The sequence below is a fragment of the Echinops telfairi genome, unplaced genomic scaffold, assembly GCF_000313985.2.
Source record: "Echinops telfairi isolate 266 unplaced genomic scaffold, ASM31398v2 ScPeMD7_3;HRSCAF=10, whole genome shotgun sequence".
In the NCBI taxonomy this organism is placed as follows: Eukaryota; Metazoa; Chordata; class Mammalia; order Afrosoricida; family Tenrecidae; genus Echinops; species Echinops telfairi.
Genome location: NW_022103899.1, coordinates 34120207 through 34139352, shown reverse-complemented (window position 1 = coordinate 34139352; position 19146 = coordinate 34120207). Strand labels below are relative to the sequence as shown.

Below are 19146 nucleotides of genomic sequence, written 5' to 3'. Positions count from 1 at the left end.
GCGTTTGAACCTGGGACCTGGTCTCTATAGTGGCTGGTGCGTTTGAACCTGGGACCTGGTCTCTGTAGTGGCTGGTGCGTTTGAACCTGGGACCTGGTCTCTGTAGTGGCTGGTGCGTTTGAACCTGGGACCTGGCAGTTACCGGTCCAACACGCAAACCAACAGTGTCAGGTAACACTTAACCACCACCACCACCCCCCCCAATAAAACCCTGTTTTATCTTATCATTTGCTTACACTGTGTTTGATTCACTTCCCCCAAGAATATCTAAGTAGCATGTCTTCTAAGTCTGAGGATAGTGTGCCCCTCGCTAAAGGTTCGCCCAGGGCCCGTGTGCAGGTAGGCAAGCAGTCCCGTCATGTTGGTCGATCTTCCCTTTAAGCACATGATAGGCATTCTGCTCGCGTGCATTCACTTACACAAATGCTGAAGAAAAGACTAACTCAAAACATTCAAATAGCTCGGCCCCAGTAACCACCTCCCTTCCCTAAAAGATGGAAGGCGTCAGCTTGGTTTCTTGGCAAAGCCAATACTAGGTCGGAGAGGCCCCTTTGCTGTAGCCACACGCAAAACGGCACTCGCAAGCCTGCGTGCGTGCACTTACTTATTCCAGCACCATGCCCTGTCCGCTGTGGGGCCTGCACGGTGGGAATCTGTCAACGCTCTGCCCTGGTCGGCACATCTCTCTTAAACGCTTGCCAAAGAGCCAACCTACGTGCAGCCTGCATTTCCGTCTGAGTGAAATTTCTGAGGCCTTTGCCTTGCACCAAAAATAAAAACGTAGCTGGGAAGGACCGGTGGGAACAGAGCAGAAACCCTCCAAGGACCTCACCTGGGCCAGGGCCTTTCAGTTTCTCGTGACCTCCTTGTGTGCAGCCAGCATCTCAAATGGCGAGGACCAAGTCAGGCCAGCCTCTAATTGGTCTCACCTCATCAGCTTTCCAGAACAGGGAACTGCAGTCAGGAATTCTCACTCCTTTGCAATATTTAAGAAGCAATTCTTCCCACACCCCCCACCACATCCCCCTACACACTCACTGGGGGTATTTAGTTCTGTTACTTGGGAGCAGGTAGGTTTCTCTCAGGGGAACGTCATGTCTGTCTAATCTCTGGGCACTTGACGATTTGATCGCCAAGTTATCAGTGTGTCTCCCACTGGCTGTGGGTCACTGAGCTAATTTTTTAGGTCAAAGGCTGATTGTAAACTGTCTCGTTCCAGGGTGCAGTTACTAAGATGCAGAATGAGATTTGTGTGGCCTCAGTAAGGTGGGCAGGAAGGGAACCACTCTCTTGGGGGGCTACGTAATAATCAGTACCATTGGACCCTGCAGAACCTTGTACGCGATCCATCGTGGGCAGCAGCTGGGCTATTGCTAATGTCCCTCCTCCGCTGCATAGGACAGCCCGTATGCAACAAGAACTTTCCTGCACAGGCGCTCAGTCCCAGGTTGAGCAGTGTGGATCAAGTGAAGCACTGGTCTCTGAGGAAGAGCAGAACTAGGGCTTCCGTCAGTGACAAATCTAGATGCACTGTCCAGGGCTGGGCAGAGAGAGGACACTGGGCCTTTGTTCTCTGTGGTGTACAGTGACAACCAAAGAGCAGTGCCACCACTTGCTGCTGGCACTGGGTGACTCAGATGCTGGGTTCTGTGGCCCCTGTCTCTCAACAGGAGCACACCGTAGTGCATTGTTTTTGTTGTTGTTCTGTTTCTTCTAATGGAAATACTTTCTTTTCCCTGCACATTACATTTTTATTACCAAGTGCCATACAGTTTACGTAAGAAATTTTCTCTGCCTCCTTCCTTTTCCTGCCCTTATTCTTGTCCTTTCAAGAGAGGGGTGGGGGTGGGTGGGTGGGGGAGAAGGTCACTGTTGGGCTAGTCCGTCCTGTCTACCGTTCAAAGCATGCCTGTTGAGGTGCACATTGCTAGAAAAATGAGTCTTGCTTCTTATTTTGAACCATTAGTTTTTTTTTATCTTGTACTCCCCACCTCCCCCCAGTTACTGACCTTTGGCTCAAAAGAGCAGGTGCACTTGGGCCCTCCATACCCCCATGGGTGTTGGCTGTACCAGAAACATCTGATAAGGCGCATTCACTTCATGCAGGTCCTGGTATCAGGAGAGATAAAGGAGTGGCACTGAAGGAACCCAGCATTTTCCTCCTTATCAATCACGGCCCTGGGACAACATCCCTAGGCATATAAATCACTGACTAATCCACGGGCAAAGGGGCAGGAAGGAGGAAATGTATTTGATAACTCTACCATTACTGTCAGGCTAGTGATAGCAGGCTGAAGAGGTGTGACCCAGTGGGGACAAAGCCACTGCCCTGGGGAGGGGCTTTCCAGTGCCAGGGAAAGAGAGGTCCTGGAGACCTGGGTCTGACCTTCATCTTCACTGGAAGGAGGGGAGGGGCTGGGGAGAAGGAGATGCCGGAGCTCACCCACGCTCACCCTTGACAGGACAGGGCTATCCCAGTTTCAGTGGGGGGGGGGGGGGGGGGGGGGGGGGGGGGGGGGGGGGGGGGGGGGGCGGCATGTGTGTGGTAGACAGGTGGGGTCACAGTGACCTGCCTGTAGAATACTTCATCCTCAGCAGGGTCTTTCCGCATACATCTGCCCATCCTAGGTTCACAACTCCAGAGAGTAGGGAGGGGCCATTGTTAGTGGCATTTACAATAGAGGAGACGAGCACCCAAAGACAACACTGGCCCCAGATCACACAACTAAAAAGAAAGCATTGGGTTTTGAACACAGGCTTCCCTGCACAGTGGCTGACTGCTCCCACTCAGGTGACCAGCCTCGGCCAGCCAGCAGCACGGTGCTGAATGATCCTGCTTTCCCATCTCAACTCTGTCCTCAACTGGCTGCCTCCCAGCCAGACAATCGCCTGCCTTCCTGGAGTCTCCGTTTTCCCATCGAGGAAGCAGAGGCTTGACGAAACTGTCCTCAGTTCACGGCGAAGGTGGGTTGGCATGAAGACAGCAGGCAGTCTAAGGCTGTGAAGAGCAGGTGTAGCTTTATGGTGTACCAGGAACCATGCTGGCCGCTTTCTCAGCTCTGTATGTTCATGACACCCCTGTGTGGCGGGTGCCAACGTTATCCTCAGTTAGCAGATGAGAAAACTTTAGCTCAAAGACATGAAGGAACTTGTACCGAGGTCATGACAGCCATTAACTTATTGAGGCCACAGCCATCTATCTCCCTTGTGCTACCCCAGCCACTTGCCTTTCTCTTGCTCCTGAGAGCCGAGCTCCAGGAGGGAGGGCAGGTGCAGGTCTGCCCACCAGTACAGCGCCCCCACCTCTCTCCTTCCAAGGGGCTGCCTTCTGCCTGGGCTCCCAAGGGGCTGTGAAGATCCTTCTTTAGCCAAGCCCTGTGAATCTGAATGGTGTCGAGGGTGAGCCAGTGGCCGACTAGCAAGCGTCCCCTAACCGGCAGCCTGTGCCAGGACTCAAACCCAGGCACAGCTAGAAAGCAAAAGCAGCTCCTTCGCCCGTGGTGTCCCGTCTCTGCTGGGACAGAACCCCACTGGGATCAGGTGAAAGTTGCGTGTTACCGTGTGTGAGAGCTGAGAACTCAGTCCATGTGGCCAAGCCACCACTGAACAGCTGTAGTCACACGTGTCATTATACCCACAGCCATCAGGTGCATGCAACCCTATGGGGCAGGGTAGGATCACTGCCCCTTTCATCCTACGGCTGTAACAGTTTACGGCAGTAGAAAGCCCCCTCTTTCCCCCTCAGAGCAGCTGGTGGTTTCGAACTTTGGACCTTGCAGCTCGCAGCCCAACGAGTAACCACTGTGCCACCAGAGCTCCTAGTTACTCATTGTTAAAAACTTTGCTATAAAAACAAGCTGTTCCGACTCCTGTGCAGGTTACCCCTAGGCCGAACAACATCTATCTAGTCATCCCCCTGGAATGTCTGCTCTGTGTAAATTACTGTGTCTGCGCTGTTTTCACCCATATTTTATTGAGAGTTACGCCAAAGAGGTAAACTCTTAGGGGGAAGATGTTCACTTCTTTCTTATTTTTGAATTCCAAGTAATAGACCACAGCCTATAATTTTTTAAATGTGTCATTTTACCTTTTCCAAACTCTCAGCTTATTGACAGTGAGCTAACGGGGACCCACTTAGCTCCCGAGGAAGGAATGTCCCCACTGATGGAAACAGGTTGCCCTCCTTCAGCTGCTGACACCTCACCCGCAGTCCCTCCCGGTGCCCCTCTCCAGGGTGGGAGGCGGGGGGACACTTGCACCCAGGGTTTCCGGACACAGCCCAAGGTCACCGTAAATCACAGCGTTGCTAAATGACTGCTGGTTCCCTTCCACACTGCCCTGGGGGTGGGGGGTTGTTTTTCAAGCAAACCTCAACCTTGAGCATTTGGGTAAAGCAAACAGCCGGGTCCCGTGGGTCACTCTCTTCCCTGCGGTGGGGTTGTCCAGACTAAGACGGGGTAGTCCGGCTTGCGCCCCAGTGCCTGTGCTTCTGCCCCGCTCCCTTCCCCCTCGCTGATCCTGTCCCCGCTTGGTTTTGACAGGTGTGAGCGCTGCGGCGCCGTGTTCCATTCTGAATGCAAGGAGAAGTCGGTCCCCTGCCCGAGGTGTGTGCGCCGCGAGCTGCAGAAGAAGCAGAAGTCTTTCTGGCGGCAGCTGAACGTGGACGAGAGTCTGGAGGAGGCGTGCACCATGTTTGAGCTGTCCTACCAGAACACCTGACGGCGCGGCCCCCAGCCGAGGGCCACGCCCGTGGGGACGGCGCGGCAGCCAGAGTGGCTTCCTGAGTAGCCACTGAGACCCCGCTGGAGGAAGAGTATGTCTGCCCTTCAGCTAGCTATAGATATATATTTATATGCACACACATACATGCGCATACTCACTGTATGTGTACCCGTGTCACTCGTTGTCCAAAAGGTCCGTGGAGCCTCCATGGCTTGAAAGAAATGACCAATCGCTGACTTGCACTTAGCCAGGAATTTATGTTGCTTGCTCCCAAGCAAAATGTGGTTTACAACAGTGCGTAATAGTTCAGACTTCCTTTTTATCTTTTTTTTTTTTTTTTGGCTCTTGGGACATTTTATTACACAGGACACAGGAGAAAACATTTCCGGCAGAACAACAGAAATGTAGGTTATTTTCACTTTATTTATTTTTAGCCTCCTCAGAAGCGGAGGTAACTGAGGCAAGCACCCACCACCATCTGCTTCATAAGAAAATCTTCCCAACACAGCGATGACTCCCAGTTCTTTCCAGGGCTCGTGTCCCTGGTGCTGCTGAACCTCAGTTTCTCCTGAGGATGGCCCCCCGACGGGAAGCATGCACCCCTAACTTATGAGGAGAGCTGCCTCTGCCTTCAAAGTTAACCTCAGAATATTGTTGGGTTTGGGGGGGGGTTGTTTTTGTTTTTGTTTTTTTAATTTATCTCCTCCCAGAAACTTCTGGGACCAAAATTGCATGTTGTCAGTCTGTTTGCTGGTACGAATGCCAACACCTGCTTACGGACGGGACTGTCCACTACAGGGCCAGGCCATGGACACGACGCTCTGAAGAGCAGTTTGCTGGGGGTTCATGGATGGTATTTATGCTTTTGTCAGGTGCTGGCCCGAGGGCATTTCCTCCCATTGTTGTCAAAGCCTGGTAGAGAGGGCGGGTGGTGCGCACACTCCAAGGGGCGGCTTGCAGTTTCCTTGTGCAGAATCCTGCCCTGCCTCCCCACCCGTCGTCCAGGCTTTATCCTTGTTCTTCCCTGTGTTGTTGATCTCACCATCCCCACTTTCCTTTACTTACTTGAGTTGTTTAAGAAATCCGAGTAGCCTGGAACTTCAAAACACCAACCTAAGTCTGTTAAAAAAATGCCAAACTTACAAAGCTAATTCATAAATTAAACTTAATATTGGTCAAAAGTACATACACACACACACACATATCTATACTTGCCACCTTAAAGTAAAACAAAAGTGCAAAGTAAAGAATAGGCTCTCCATGAGAAGTATAACTCTTGCTTTGCTAACTGCAGGGTAGGGGTCTCCCACTGCAGTGCCCTTGTAAGAGCCAGCACAGCAATCAGTGGGACCCCAATGGCAGCGCCGGAAACCCAATGGCACCTGTTTCGGCTCATCTCCCTTCCTCATTCTTGAACAGGAGTGTGTGTGTGTGTGTGTGTGTGTGTGTGTGTGTGTGTGTGTGTGTGTGGAAGCCATTCACAAGACTATGAGAAGATCCTGTGTGTTTCACTACTCAGCAGACGTCTTCAGCGCCTTTGAGTTTGGCGGCTGCGCTCGTACCGGCATCAGGAGAGTGTGACTTATGGCATACATGGTACCTTCAGCCCCATCTAGCTCTCCTTTCTCCCACACCTGCTCCCTGCAGAACCAACCTCCAGCCATGCAGAGACCTGACACTTCCACAGGACTTTTATTCAGATGGTTGCATGTGAACATTTCACCTCTTAACCTACGATGGCCCTCTGGCCCAGCCTACGCATTTCAACTTGAACTTAGTACGAATGCATTTGTTTTCTGATCCAGTAGCTGTCACCAAGGCATGACAATGTGTTAAAAGGCCAGGGCCCTATTCAAAAGAAGCCTTGCGGTGCCTTCGACTCTTGGGAAACAGGTGGACTCCCCTCCCCATCCCCCACTCTAGTCAACACTGCACACAAAAGAGAAAGGGTGGAAAATGTCAAGCAAGCATTTGGCAAACAGACACACAAATGTGATCATCTCCTTTCTCCTCCTCCCCTCTGTGAAAAACAGTATTTATATTTTCCAGCCTCAGAAAAGATAGCAGAACATGATCTTTCACAGGAGAATTATAGAACTGCTTATTATAAAGCATGTGCTCCAATGGCAACGCTCCTTCTCCCTCCACCCCCAGCTCCCTTCGCTGGAGCTGCCTTTGGCCTGGGCTGTAATGAATATGCTGAGTGCATCTGTGATCCCCACCGGTCACCGAAATCCTCCCTGCATTTGTAGACACGGAGCGCAGAGCGGCCGCTCCCTTCCAGCAAGCTTGCTCTCTGCCCAGAATTTCCCATCCCAGGGTCAAGTCTGCCAAAGTCAAGGGTGAAGTTCTGGATCCCAATTCTAAATGCATCTGCCAATGCCCATTCAGGGGGCCCTGCTACCTACCAGCAGCCCCGAGAATTCCTAGGAGGAACTTCTCCACCCGCATCATCTTCTGCTTATTTTCAAAAGGGGAAGCTAGATGCAGCTATGTCTAGAGCTGCAGCTATGTCCCAGCTACTTCTGTTTTCTCTCCTGTGCACATATCACTGGCAGCCGGGCTGGGGCCGGCCACAGGCTCCCCCCACAGCCACCGCCACCCAAATCAGATGGGACAGAGCGGAGCCCACAGAGGGTTCAGGCTACCATGGAAATGCAAAATTGCTGCTCTCAGCCCCAAATGGCCTAGCACAAAGAGAACACCCTGACCGGCGTCCGCCCTCACAAACAGCTCGGCTCGGGGACACTGCGAGGTAATTGTCCCAGTGCTTGGAAACTGTGCACAAATGCAGAGCTGCAGCCTGCCACCTCTGTGGCCGCACTACTACCTGCTTGTCCTCTTCTACTGTTCGTCCTGCACTAAATACCCTGCACAGAAAGCAGACAAGGAACTGGCCAGTGAATCTCCCGGCGCTCGCAGCTGGCTGCAGGGACCTGCTGCCCCAAAGGCTCGCTGCCTGGTGAAGCCTGGAGAAGTCCCTGCCAGCAGTGCCAGGAACTCGGGAGCCAGGCGGCTGGGCCTGGTGAAATGCTGGCACCTAACCCTGCGGCAGAGACGCCAGCTCCGAAAATAGACCTGCGTTTGCACCATTGCAGGAAGGCCACCCGAGACTTTAAAAGCAGTCGACTCAAATCACAGGCATTTTCTGTCTAGCCTTGTTTTCCCCCAAGTGGAAAGCTGCCTTGTGTGGTGCCATGTCATCCTGCATCTCCCCGCTTTGCTTCACTGCCTTTGGCGGTGGGGGGAGCTTCTGGTGGGCATCTTGATATCTGCAGCACTACCAGGAACCTTGTTAGGAGCCTTAGCCTGGCGGTAAGGGTGCTCCCTTTTTGATTATCACAGATGCACCCAACAGGGGAGGGGGCCAGTGCTATGACGGGTGACCTCCGGCTTCCCGAAAAGGGGTGGTGCCTGCTTCCCTTCCAGCCTTGGTAAAAGCAGGAATGGCTATCACTCTCTAGTCCCCTGGAAGAGAGGCCTGGCAGTCTGCACCCCCAGAACCAGCCCTTGAGAACCTGATGGAGCACAGTTGTTCCCTGACGCCCGTGGCCTTGCCATGAGTCCGAGTCTCCTGAGTTCACCCAAGGGCAACTGCTTTGCTAAGTGGAGTCAAGGCCCAGGGATGGCTTCTGACCTCCCTGGCGCACACACCGAAATGGCCCCAGAAGGTCTTTCGCCCAGGCCTCCCCCTCAAGGCCGAGCTCCCCTGTCTGATGGCTTGTTCTCTACCCATTGGCCAAAAGAGGCCGTCTGTAAACATTGATCAGGACAGGGCCGGCATGATGCTTGCTGGGGAGACATGGTGTGGGGAAGGAGAGGCATTCTGTTCCTCCTTCAGGGCAAGCCCCGCGGCTCTCGGTACATTGGCTCTGGCTGGCCCATGGCTGCATAGAAATCACCAAGGGCATCTTTCTACTTCTGGTGCTGAGGTGGCCTGGAGTCACCCCAGGGGCAGTTGTGCTTGTTGCTTCTCACCGTAGAGAGAGAGAGACGTGCAATATTCCCACATTTACTCTCAGTTTTATTCCGCTTCCTTACACTGGAATAATGTGACAAGGTAGAGACTTGTCTGCCACGCTGAAGGAAACGAAGCCTTTCTCCGCTGTGGGGAGTGGAACTAGTGGTATAAACTCTGTCTTCCTTTGCTTGGTACTTGTTCCTAACAGGCAGGGGAGAGTTTTGAAAGTAGCCCTGCATCCAGGAGAACGGAATGATTGTAGGCTGAATCCAGTGCTGGGAGACATAAGACCTTCCCCGTGCACCCCAGTGGTGGTTTCTGTCCTGTAGGCTGGAAGCCCTGGTGGTGTAGTGGTTACGTGTTGGGCTGAAAACAGCAAGGTCAGCGGTCCAAAACCACCAGCAGTTCTGAGCGAGAAAGATGAGGCTTTCTACTCCCATGAAGAAATGCAGTCTCAGAAACCCACAGAGGGAATTCTGCCCTGTCCTGGGGAGTGGCTACGGGTCGGCATCGACGTGATGCAGTGAGTTGATTGGTTGGATCACATGGGATGGTGTTTTGACCGTTAAACCCCAGTCCCCAGCACTCTCCTCCCTGTTTGGTCGTGGTGGTGGTGAATAGCCATTGCACCAACACCAGACCCCGAGCCCTTCTCTAAAGCAAAATGGGGCATCGCCTGGTCCTTCGCCACGTCCGTGCCTGTGGGTGTGTTTGAGTCCCGTCTGCTGCCGTCGGGTCTGCCTTCATTGGACTCAGACAGCGCTGACTTGGTGGTGTTCCTTTCGTCTGGTTTAAGGAAGAGCATGGCTAAGGTCAAGGCCGAGGCCTTGTTAAACTAGATAAAAGTATGAAGAGGGGGGAAAGCGTGGCATGCCCTCTGAAGCACACCTGCCGGTGTCGGGTTTTATTTTCAAGTGACCCTGTTATGTGGCAGGTTCCTGAGGACGTGACCTCCAGGGTGTGAAAGGCATTGCCAGTGGGAGGAGACATGTGGACGGCTCGTCTTGTCAGGTCTGGAGAGAAGGTACTTTTGCCCAGGCGCCTACAGCCATTAGCACAGTGAGATGTATGCCTCCTCTCGGCCCAGGAGCACCTGAGCCCCAACCCAGACTTCAGCTTCATGGCTAGTAAACCAGCTAGTGGGCACCGGGGCAGTGGCTCCTTCTCCGTGTTGCCCTTCCCATTTGTTACTTTTCCTCATAGGAGTGCCTTACAGTACCGCCTAGAGCTTCTAGTCTCATCTCCCAGACCCACTTGCAGCCAGCAGGACCTTTGGCCTCAATGTGGATCGCTTTGCTTTGTCCCTGTCATCGCCTCTACGCCCAGAGGCGTTTGGAGCCTGCATATCCCATGCTGCATGTCAGACCGTCACCCTCGTCTAACCCGGTGCCTTAACCTCATGGGGTCAAGGGTTCCTGTTGAAAACAATTGTCAGCGTAGATGATACAGACGTTGGCACTTTTACCAGGAAATGCAAAGGACACAACCACATCACGTTTTAACTTTGTTTGATGCTGCTGCTTTGTTTTTGTTTTCTGTCACTTTTGTTTGTTTGCTCTCATTAACCAAACTCAGGGGAGGGTCATGATGTCAGCAAGGCCAATGGGCAGAAATGAAACCAGCTGTCCAGACTTCAATCTGTAAAGTGAGTAAACTTAGTCTTTTTCCGGTTCAGAAATTATACAAACAGAATGATTTTCTTTTCCTTTGTAGAAAGAAAAACATTTTTATTTTTCCAGCTCTTTCCCAAATGGGAAGTGGGAAGGCTCTTGGGCAAATTGTGATGAAAAATGTCCATGTGTGTACTGTGGGCAGTCCCCCCAGGCTTTCCCCATCGCACGTCTCAGTACTGGTTCGGGCCATCCATTGGCATCTTCTTGTGGGAGCGACTAGCCCACCATCGCAGGTGTAAGGAGAAGAAGTAGGAAAAGACCATGGCTTTAGAGAAACACTGAGAATGTAATTGAAGAGTACTGAACATGGAGACACAGAAGAGGCGGGCGCAGCGTGTGCTTGTGCGCCTGGGTCAGGTCTGAGTCATTGTCCTTATTGCTCAGCTGAAAAGGTGGGGTTTGGATGAGCATGGCCAGCACTTGGTGTTGAGCCCATGGGAATCACTAATGTGCTAACTGACCTGGGTGTTCCGCCGGTTTGGGGGCTCGTTTCGCTTTTGTTTGGGCTCGCTTGTCTACCTTGTGGTTTACACCGTGTGTTTTCGACCAGTCACTGTAACTCACATCCGGGCGTCGTCGTGTCGCTGACAAGAATCACCCCCCACCTCCGTTTTTATGGTCATGTTACATAATTTAAGTGCACCGGTTCCTCATGTGTAAGGGTATTGCTCTCTCAATAAACAATGCAAAAAGTACTCTCTGGGCTTATAATGTCTTCATTGAGATACCACTTTTGAGAGGCTGGTGAAAACCCACCAGAACATTGGGTGAGCGACCAGGACTTAAAAATAGACACTGATATTCATCTTACAGATAGACTTGGGGTTTTTTGCTTGGTCAATGTATAATATTTTCATCAGTTCTGCCTATAGTTGTGGGAAACATAGTCTAGCTTTTAAAAAAAAAGAGCCCTCGCAGGGGCTACCATGGTGAGGTTCAGCCTCATTTGCTGAACCAAAGCATAATGTCTTCCAGCTCAGAGATGAAGCTGCTACTGCTCCTGCAGGGCGGTCTTCCTCCCGGAGTTCTCGCCAGCCTCCACCCTGCTCTCCTCTCACTTCATCAGACAGACAGTTGCCAACAAACAGGCAAGGATGCTGGTCCCGAAGCCTGTAGTTCCAGAGCAATGACGAAGCGCGACTGGAAAGCGGAGAATAGATGTCCGTGCCTGGGGTCTGGTGGCACAGTGTTTCCATGCCCAGCCGCTCACCGCAAGCCAGGCAGTACACACAGAGCCGCTGCCCCTGAGAGAAAGATGTAGCCGTCTGCTTCTGTGAAGATGACAGCCTGGGGCCCAGGAGGCAGTTCTGCTCTGCCCTACAGGGTTGCCATGAGTTGGAATCAACTCCGTGGCAATGGCTTTGGGGTTTGACCTTCATGCTATGAGAACAGCCCTCTGGGACTCGAGAAGTGATGCTAATGAACTGCCACCTCTCACCTTGACTGGCCTTGGCCCTTCCCTCAACAAAGCCACAGGGCACAACTCTCCACTTTTCAAGTTCCATTTAAACGCACTTTCCCAGAGAAAGACACCCGGAAATGAGATTAGTGAAGGTGCTCTAGTTAAACATTTACCTGAGGTGAACCCTGAGCCTTGCTCCCTAAGATACACCTCAACAAACCTCTGCCCTGTCTCTCGTGCTCCTCCCGCAGGAAATCAATGAGGTCTCACACCCCCTCTGTCCGAGGGGTAGGTTAGCTGGACTTCATCCTCACAAGGAACCTTGCCACAATCAAAAGAGATGAGTTAATGTTTCACTGAATCAAACTACGCTCATGATGTAGTCAGAGCCCAGAATCCCTCAGTCCACAGGGCAGGTTAGCGTTCTCCCAATTGTAGTAAACCACAGTGGTGGGATCACTCCCGAAGATTGAACATCATCAAAGAGAAGATATGCTCAGATGTTCTCGGGAGGGTAGAAGCAGACACCACTATTGCACCTCTTCCCGCCCCCAGGAAACAGTGATTTCAATCTCCCTCAATTGTGTCCTTCTGTCCTTTGAGGAAGACTCAAGATGATGGCTGAAACCAGGGGTTTTCGTGTTAGAAACACACACACACACACACACACACACACACACACAAAAGCCAAGGCATCATTACAGGCCATTGGATCCAAACCTCAGTATTTGTGTTTTTAAATAACGCTCTAGGTGGGCATCTGGGCACTTTCAACGCTGTAAAGCAGCATCTTGCATGAAGTGAGTTGTTTTACGATAACCTTGTGCCTGCCACAGTGGTGGCCAGCAAGGGGAGCCATGTCAGTGGCCTGGGCAGGGCCTGAGCCTCTCGCCTTAACCCCACCCCAGCCTCTCTCCTCTCTATAGACACAGGCCGCAAACGTTCTCATAAAACTTTACCTTTGTGAAGGGTGTGGCTAGTTTCTGTTCATCCAGGATATGCCATCACCGGCCTCATGAATACTGTGGCTAGATTATGGCTGTAGACTCAGCTGGTTTGCACAGGTTTGGCAGAACTGATAACTGATTTTTTGTTGAACACGGTGAACCCGTTGTTCAAATGGCACTTGGAATCAGGGGTCTCTTCAAGGCGGGCAGCTGGGAAGCTGCTCAATGTGGAAATCCCAGATTTACATTCCTGACTCTTTTTGAACATTCATCTGCACAACAGCGCATTCTAAGTGCCCATAGTAATGTTCATTCTGTCCATAGATACACAAAATTAGAACTATCCTTGTAAAATTTATTCATTCATTCGTTTCGCAAAAGTCGATGTACTTTTGATGAAATACTACATTGGTCTTCCCTTGTGTTTGCTCCTTTGGTAAACAAGCAAGTCACGTGAAGAAGTGAACGGCCAAACAGCCAGAGCATGGCATACTGCCATTCATTTCAGCTTTGTGTTATGCCCCAAACGAGATATTATGAGGGGATGTTGTAAGTCCCGAAAGTCTTCATAGAGTTAAAACTATTGTCAGAACAACTCCTGTAAGTTCAGCAGAAGCAGAAAGGGGTTTTCCCAAGATGAACATAGTACATTCAGAAAAGAGATGTCGCCTGTTTCTAATATATCAAGCACAGTGGCGATTATATAATTAGCAGACCTCTTAAGGAATGGGATCCTTCTCCTACAGTGAAAAGATGGTTGAGGGAAAATCACAGCCGATGCTAGAAGCAAAGAGTATTGCAAGTCAGGACACCAATCAAGAAACAATACAGAACCATCTTAAATAACAGAATTACTGTTTTGTGGTCAGGTGTCAGTATTTTTTCATTAGTATTTTAAAAATCATTTTATTGGGGGCTCATACAACTAACTCATCACAATCCATACATCCATCCATTGTGTCAAGCACTTTTGTACATTTGTTTCCTTCATCATTCTCAAAACATTTGCTTTCTACTTGAGCTCTTGGTGTCAGCTCCTCATTTTTTCCCTCTCCCTCCCCGCTCCCCCCCCCCACGAACCCTTGATAATTTATCAATTATTATTATTTTGTCATATTTTCCACCATCCAACATCACCCTTCACCCAATTCTCTGCTGTCCGTCCCTCAGGGAGGAGGTTATATGTGGATCCCTGTAATCTGTTCCCCCTTTCTCCCGCACCTTCCCTTCACTTTCCTGGTGCCACTCTCACCACTGGTCCTGAGGGGATCATCTGTCCTGGATTCCCTGTGTTTCCAGTTCCTATCTGTACCAGTGTACATCCTCCAGTCCAGCTGGATTTGTAAGGTAGAATTCGGATCATGATAGTGGGGGAGAGGAAGCATTCAAAAACTAGAGGAAAATTGTATGTTTCATCATTGCTACACTGCACCCTGACTGGCTCGTCTCCTCCCCATGGCCCTTCTGCAAGGGGATGCCCAATTTCCCACAGGTGGGCCCTGGGTCCCCACTCTGCACAGCCCCCCATAGCAGGTTTAAGGAAAAAATATATGTCCTTAAGGAACAGTTTGAAGGAGAGGAAGCGCTTAGGATGTAAACGAAGAGTACTAAATGATAAATGGAGCAAAGATAGGAGTTGTCAAGGGCTTGTTTTACTTAGCTCCATAATCAACCCCCTGGAAGGAGCCATCGAGGAATGAAAAAATGGATTGCATAGGTCAATTCGACTGCAAAAGATCTCTCCAAGGTGCTAGAAAGCAACAGTGTCTTTAAAGACTAAGGTGTACCCAGCCCGTGCCATGGTATTTTTAATCACCTCAAATGCAGTGTTTGGTTCTGTTGTACACACTGCTATAAGTTGGAACCTAACAATAGTAATAACACACAGGGGGAAGCTGGACAATGAATAAGGAAGGCCAGAGAGGACTAGATGCCTTTGAAACATGGTGTTGACAAAGACTATCAGGTATGCTCTGGACTGCCTCAGAAGAACTAGCAGATCTCTCCAGGGAGAAGTCCAGCCAAATGCTGCTTAGAAGGGAGGATGGCAAGACTTCCTCTCGACTCCTGTAGACGCGGTCTCAGGAGGGCCGTCTTGATATCTCATGCTTGATGTCCTCACTGCCATCAAGTCAATGGCCAGGGTAGAACTGCCCCTGTCTTTCTCCCATGGTTTCAAACTGCTGACCTTGCAGGGAGCAGCCCAACCTGTAACCACTGTGCCCCCAGGACACCTCGGAGAAACTGGAAGGTCCATGAAAAAGTGGAAGCCCCTCAACGGGATGGATCGACACAGTGGCTGCAAGAGTAGGAACCATTGCGAGGGTGGCACCGGCTCAGGCAGGATCCTACTCCTTATTCACAGGCTTCCTGTGACACCTACCGCCAACAACCTACTTTGTCCCAGCTATAAGGCTGGACGAGAGTACTAGCAGACTCCTCCGTGGTAGGCAGCAGGGCTTCCAGGCTAAGAGAATGGGAAGAAAAGCCTGCCATCTCCCCAAACTCAGCCAACGAAAACCTTATGAATCATAGCATAATAGTGCCCACTCTAGTGCTGAAAGATGGACAGACATGCAAAATGTGCAGTGGCTGTAACAATGGACGCAAGCACGTCGACCATCCTGAAGGCAGCACCGCCCTGGACATGCCCCTCTGTGGACCACTGGGTCGCCATGAGTTGGAGACGATGGGACAGCAGCGAGCAGCAGCACTTTGTGGATGGAGCGCTTCTTCACAGGGGTCAGAGTCTCTGACTAAAGATGTGATCTTCTCCAAACTAGTGATGCTTCCCACGTGGGGACAGCCAGGGCAATGATGGCTCATCCAAAACCCCTCTAGAAAGCTGATGCCCGTGGTTTAAAACATGCAGCAGCAAGTGAACTTGAGCCTATTAGACCTTATCTGGGCTTGATTGGAGAGCAGTATCTTTAGGAACCATATGGGAGATGGGAGGATGCTTTACATTTATTTTCACTCCTCTGTTGGATGCTGAATGAGGGAGAAGACATCCTTCCCCAGGGTAACAAAGGGCCCTGGTACACAACATCCAGGAAGCCAGGTGGAAGCCCAGCCTGCTCAGTGATGCTGCTCCTGCGCCTCCTTTGCTTCTATCCCCTCCTGGCTCAAGCAGAAGTGTCTGCTAGGAAGAATACCTTGTTCCCATAGCCGAGCCCACAGAAATTCTAATTTATGTGCACTGACATCCAATTTACCTGGACAAGAGGGAAATTCATTTCTTCTCTACTTTTATTTCATATTCTTCCATTAAGGGCTATTGGTCTTAAGCAAATCAGCTGGAGTTCATGAGTTCATACCATATTTCAGATCCCACCATTCAACCCCGGGCAGCTGCTGGTCTGGGGGAAATTCCTCCAGCCTTTGTCCAGACTGTCCCAGACAGACGGATATCCACAAGAATCACTTCAGTGACTCCCGGGCTGTTGTTCTGAGGCTGAAGAGCTGCTATTATCGTGGTAATTTTTCCAAATGAATATTGAGCTAAATTATCTCAAATGTATAAAGGAACATCTCTCACTGTGTTCAGGAAAATTGCCTCCCAAATTACAGGACTATACAAAGCACATATTAATTCTGGGCCCAAGGACATCCAAATTGCCTCCGAGTCCGTGCGGCATTGTGGTGACACACTCCTAATAATGTCAGGTTCTGAAGACAGCGCACGGTCCACGCTGTTAGGGAAATAAAGCAGAATTTTTCTCCATTAAGAACCCCGCACACACGCACGCCCAAGCCCAGCTTGGGGTATTTTGTTCTGAGACTCAAGCCTTTTGCCAAGGAAATCAATTCCAATCATTTAGGCTGGCAGTAAATTTGAATTCTGAACTGGGTCAACCTCCCCCAATGGTGCCAGGAGTGAAGCCGCTGAGGGAGAGATGGCAGCCTGGAGTCAGCTCGCCAAGGGGCTCCTCCTCTCCGGGTGGGGTTCCCCGGCCAGGCGTGAATGGAAATCCATGATGACCAGCACGGGAAACGGCTGGGATGGCCCCGTCCAGTCCGACTCCTAGCGACCTCGTGTGACACAGTAGAACTGCCCTTACTGATCTCACCCCCAAACCAGTCAGCGAGGCACCCCAGCAGCTGACTTGTATTCAGTCCACCACTCAGTTCCCTGGACCGCGGGGAGCTCTTACACCAAGATGTTCTTGTAGTGCTTAGATTTTACCTCATGGATTTCACCTCCCTTGTTAAGTCTCGTTTCACTTTTGTTGAGGAAATAGCATCCAGCCAGTCCAGACAGGGGACATTTTGCCCCTGCAGGTCTCTGTCCCCGTCCCAAACAGACATGTTCCTTTTCCCTCATCGTCACGAAGGCCTTGGCGCGCTGCACAAAATGCACAGTAACGCTTGGGATTACCAGTTCAGAAGCAAAGCAAATTTGGAACAGCCTGCGGTACAGATGTAAGTGGTTTGCTGCCCTGTGCAGGGGGGGCTGCCCTGCCCCCTGTCCTCTTGGAGCGTAAAGGTGTGCCACCTTCTCTCGAAGGGCAGTAGCCCGTTCCAGGAGGTCCACGCCAAAGTCCCAATTCTCCATGGCCCAGACTCCCCCTTCCCTGCCACCGAGTCAATTCTAACTCACAGCGACCTGAGAGGACAGGGTAGAACTGCTCCTGTTGCCTTCCAAGGCTCTAACTCTTTGCAGGAGTAGAAAGTCCCATCTTTCTCCCAAGGAGTGGCTGGTGGTTTCGAACTGCTTACCTTGCAGTTAGCACCCAACAGGTAACCACTAAGGAATTGGAATCCGAAAGGCAGCTGAGCCCATGGCACTGCGGCGCCTGAAGAGGTGGTCCTTCAGTTCAGCCTCCCTCAATCCTGAAACATCCCTGACCTCTGTTCTTGATGAAACTTGGTTTCCTCCCCACCCCACCCCCACCCCCTTCAAGTCTATCCAACCGACAACAAACGCCTTTTCCTTTCAGTTAGCAGGAGCTGGTTGGTGACACAATGCCCTATAAGTCCTCTCCTTTCTCTGGGCACCTGCCCACACTGCAGGAAACTCAGGGGCGGGGTGGGGCGGCAGGTTAATTAGCGTTCAGCAGGAACCAGAACGTAGCACGACAGCCAGCTGATGATGCAGCCCAGCCAGGGTACCACACTGGGCTGCCTATGCAGAAAGCCTCGCCGAGGCCCCTAGGGAAATGTCCGTTCACTGAGAAGAGATACATCTTCCCTTCAGGAACTTGCTGACAGGGACTTAACCCCAGGAGCGTTTTAGACATTCTCAAGACATAGTTGGGCTTTACAGAGTTAAGTGGTGGGCCATGGGGACAGTTTCCAACTGATTGACTCCGGCCCATGGAGACACCGTGTGCAATAGGGTAAAACTGTGCTCCGTGGGGTTTTCAAAGGCTGCTTTTTCCACAGGAGATTGTCAGGACTTTCTTCCACTGCTTAATGAACTTCAACTGCCCGACTTTTGGTTAGCGACTGGGTGGATTCACTGTTTGTATGCCGCAGGAACTCCAGAACCCTCCGATTAGAAGGCTGGCCATGGTTCTGGGTGCAAAACGTGCCATCTGTTCCCTGGCCCTTTGATGAGACCCAAGGCACTTGATTCTAAGTCAACACTCGGGTCCCCAGGAGAAAGACAGAGCTTTCTACTTCCGTCAACAGCTCCAGGAGACCCTCCCAGGGGCAGGTCTACCCTGTCCTGCCCACTCACTGTGAGTCAGCATCAACTCCAGGGCAATGAGTTTTGCTTCTGTGGTGTTTGTTTGTTTGATCCAGTAATTCTGTTGAGCGAGGATTTCACTTTAAAGTAAAAGTTCATGAAATAAAATTAAAAGGCCCCCAAATCTATGAGGGAGAAGGAATCTCCAAGAGACTCCACCCAAATCAAAGCGTCTTCTCTGATACTTAGTAGAATATGTAATGGTTTTTCATTTGATTAAGTTTGGCATGTTTCTCTCTCCCTCTCTCTTTTCTCATCAGGTATAAATGGCTGTTTTTGATGAAGAGTTTGATTTAAAGAAGGCAGAAACCTGTGATTATCTATCATTATGGTCAACCCTTTTCTAACTTTAATTTCCCCTTAATAAATCTCAGGTCTCGAGAAGACAAAACTCATGGAAGGATGGGGTTTCCTGCTTCGGGGTGCCCCTTGTGCTAGAGCGGGGCTGTGGTTCTCAGAGTGGAGTCTCAGGCCAGCAGCATTGGTACCTTCTGAGAACTTGTTAGAACTGCATGTTCTTGGGCCCCACCCAGACCTACTGAATAGGAAACTCTCTGGTGAGGGGACCCGGAATCCCCACCCCATTCCACCTCACTCCCACTTCCCCACTGCCCCCCACCTCTTCCCTCCTCCCCCTGGAGGGGGTCTGATTCATGCCAAGTCTGCGAATCACTGAACTAGAGAAACATTCCACACCTCCCCCATCCAGTCAGCAAACCTTTTCCTGAGACTCACCTGAATGCCAAGGG

At 51.0% G+C, this 19146-nt stretch overlaps 1 protein-coding gene across 1 annotated transcript in view; it reads left to right on the top strand.

The window, feature by feature from the left end:
• The window catches only part of PLEKHM3 (pleckstrin homology domain containing M3), a 171949-nt gene extending 162859 nt beyond the window's left edge, over positions 1–9090 (top strand). Inside the window, exon 7 of the mRNA XM_004701570.2 lies at positions 4542–9090. Coding sequence (XP_004701627.1) covers positions 4542–4719 — 178 coding nt within the window. The 3' untranslated portion in view covers positions 4720–9090. The remainder of the gene's footprint in view (positions 1–4541) is intronic.
• The last annotated feature ends 10056 nt before the right edge of the window (positions 9091–19146 follow it).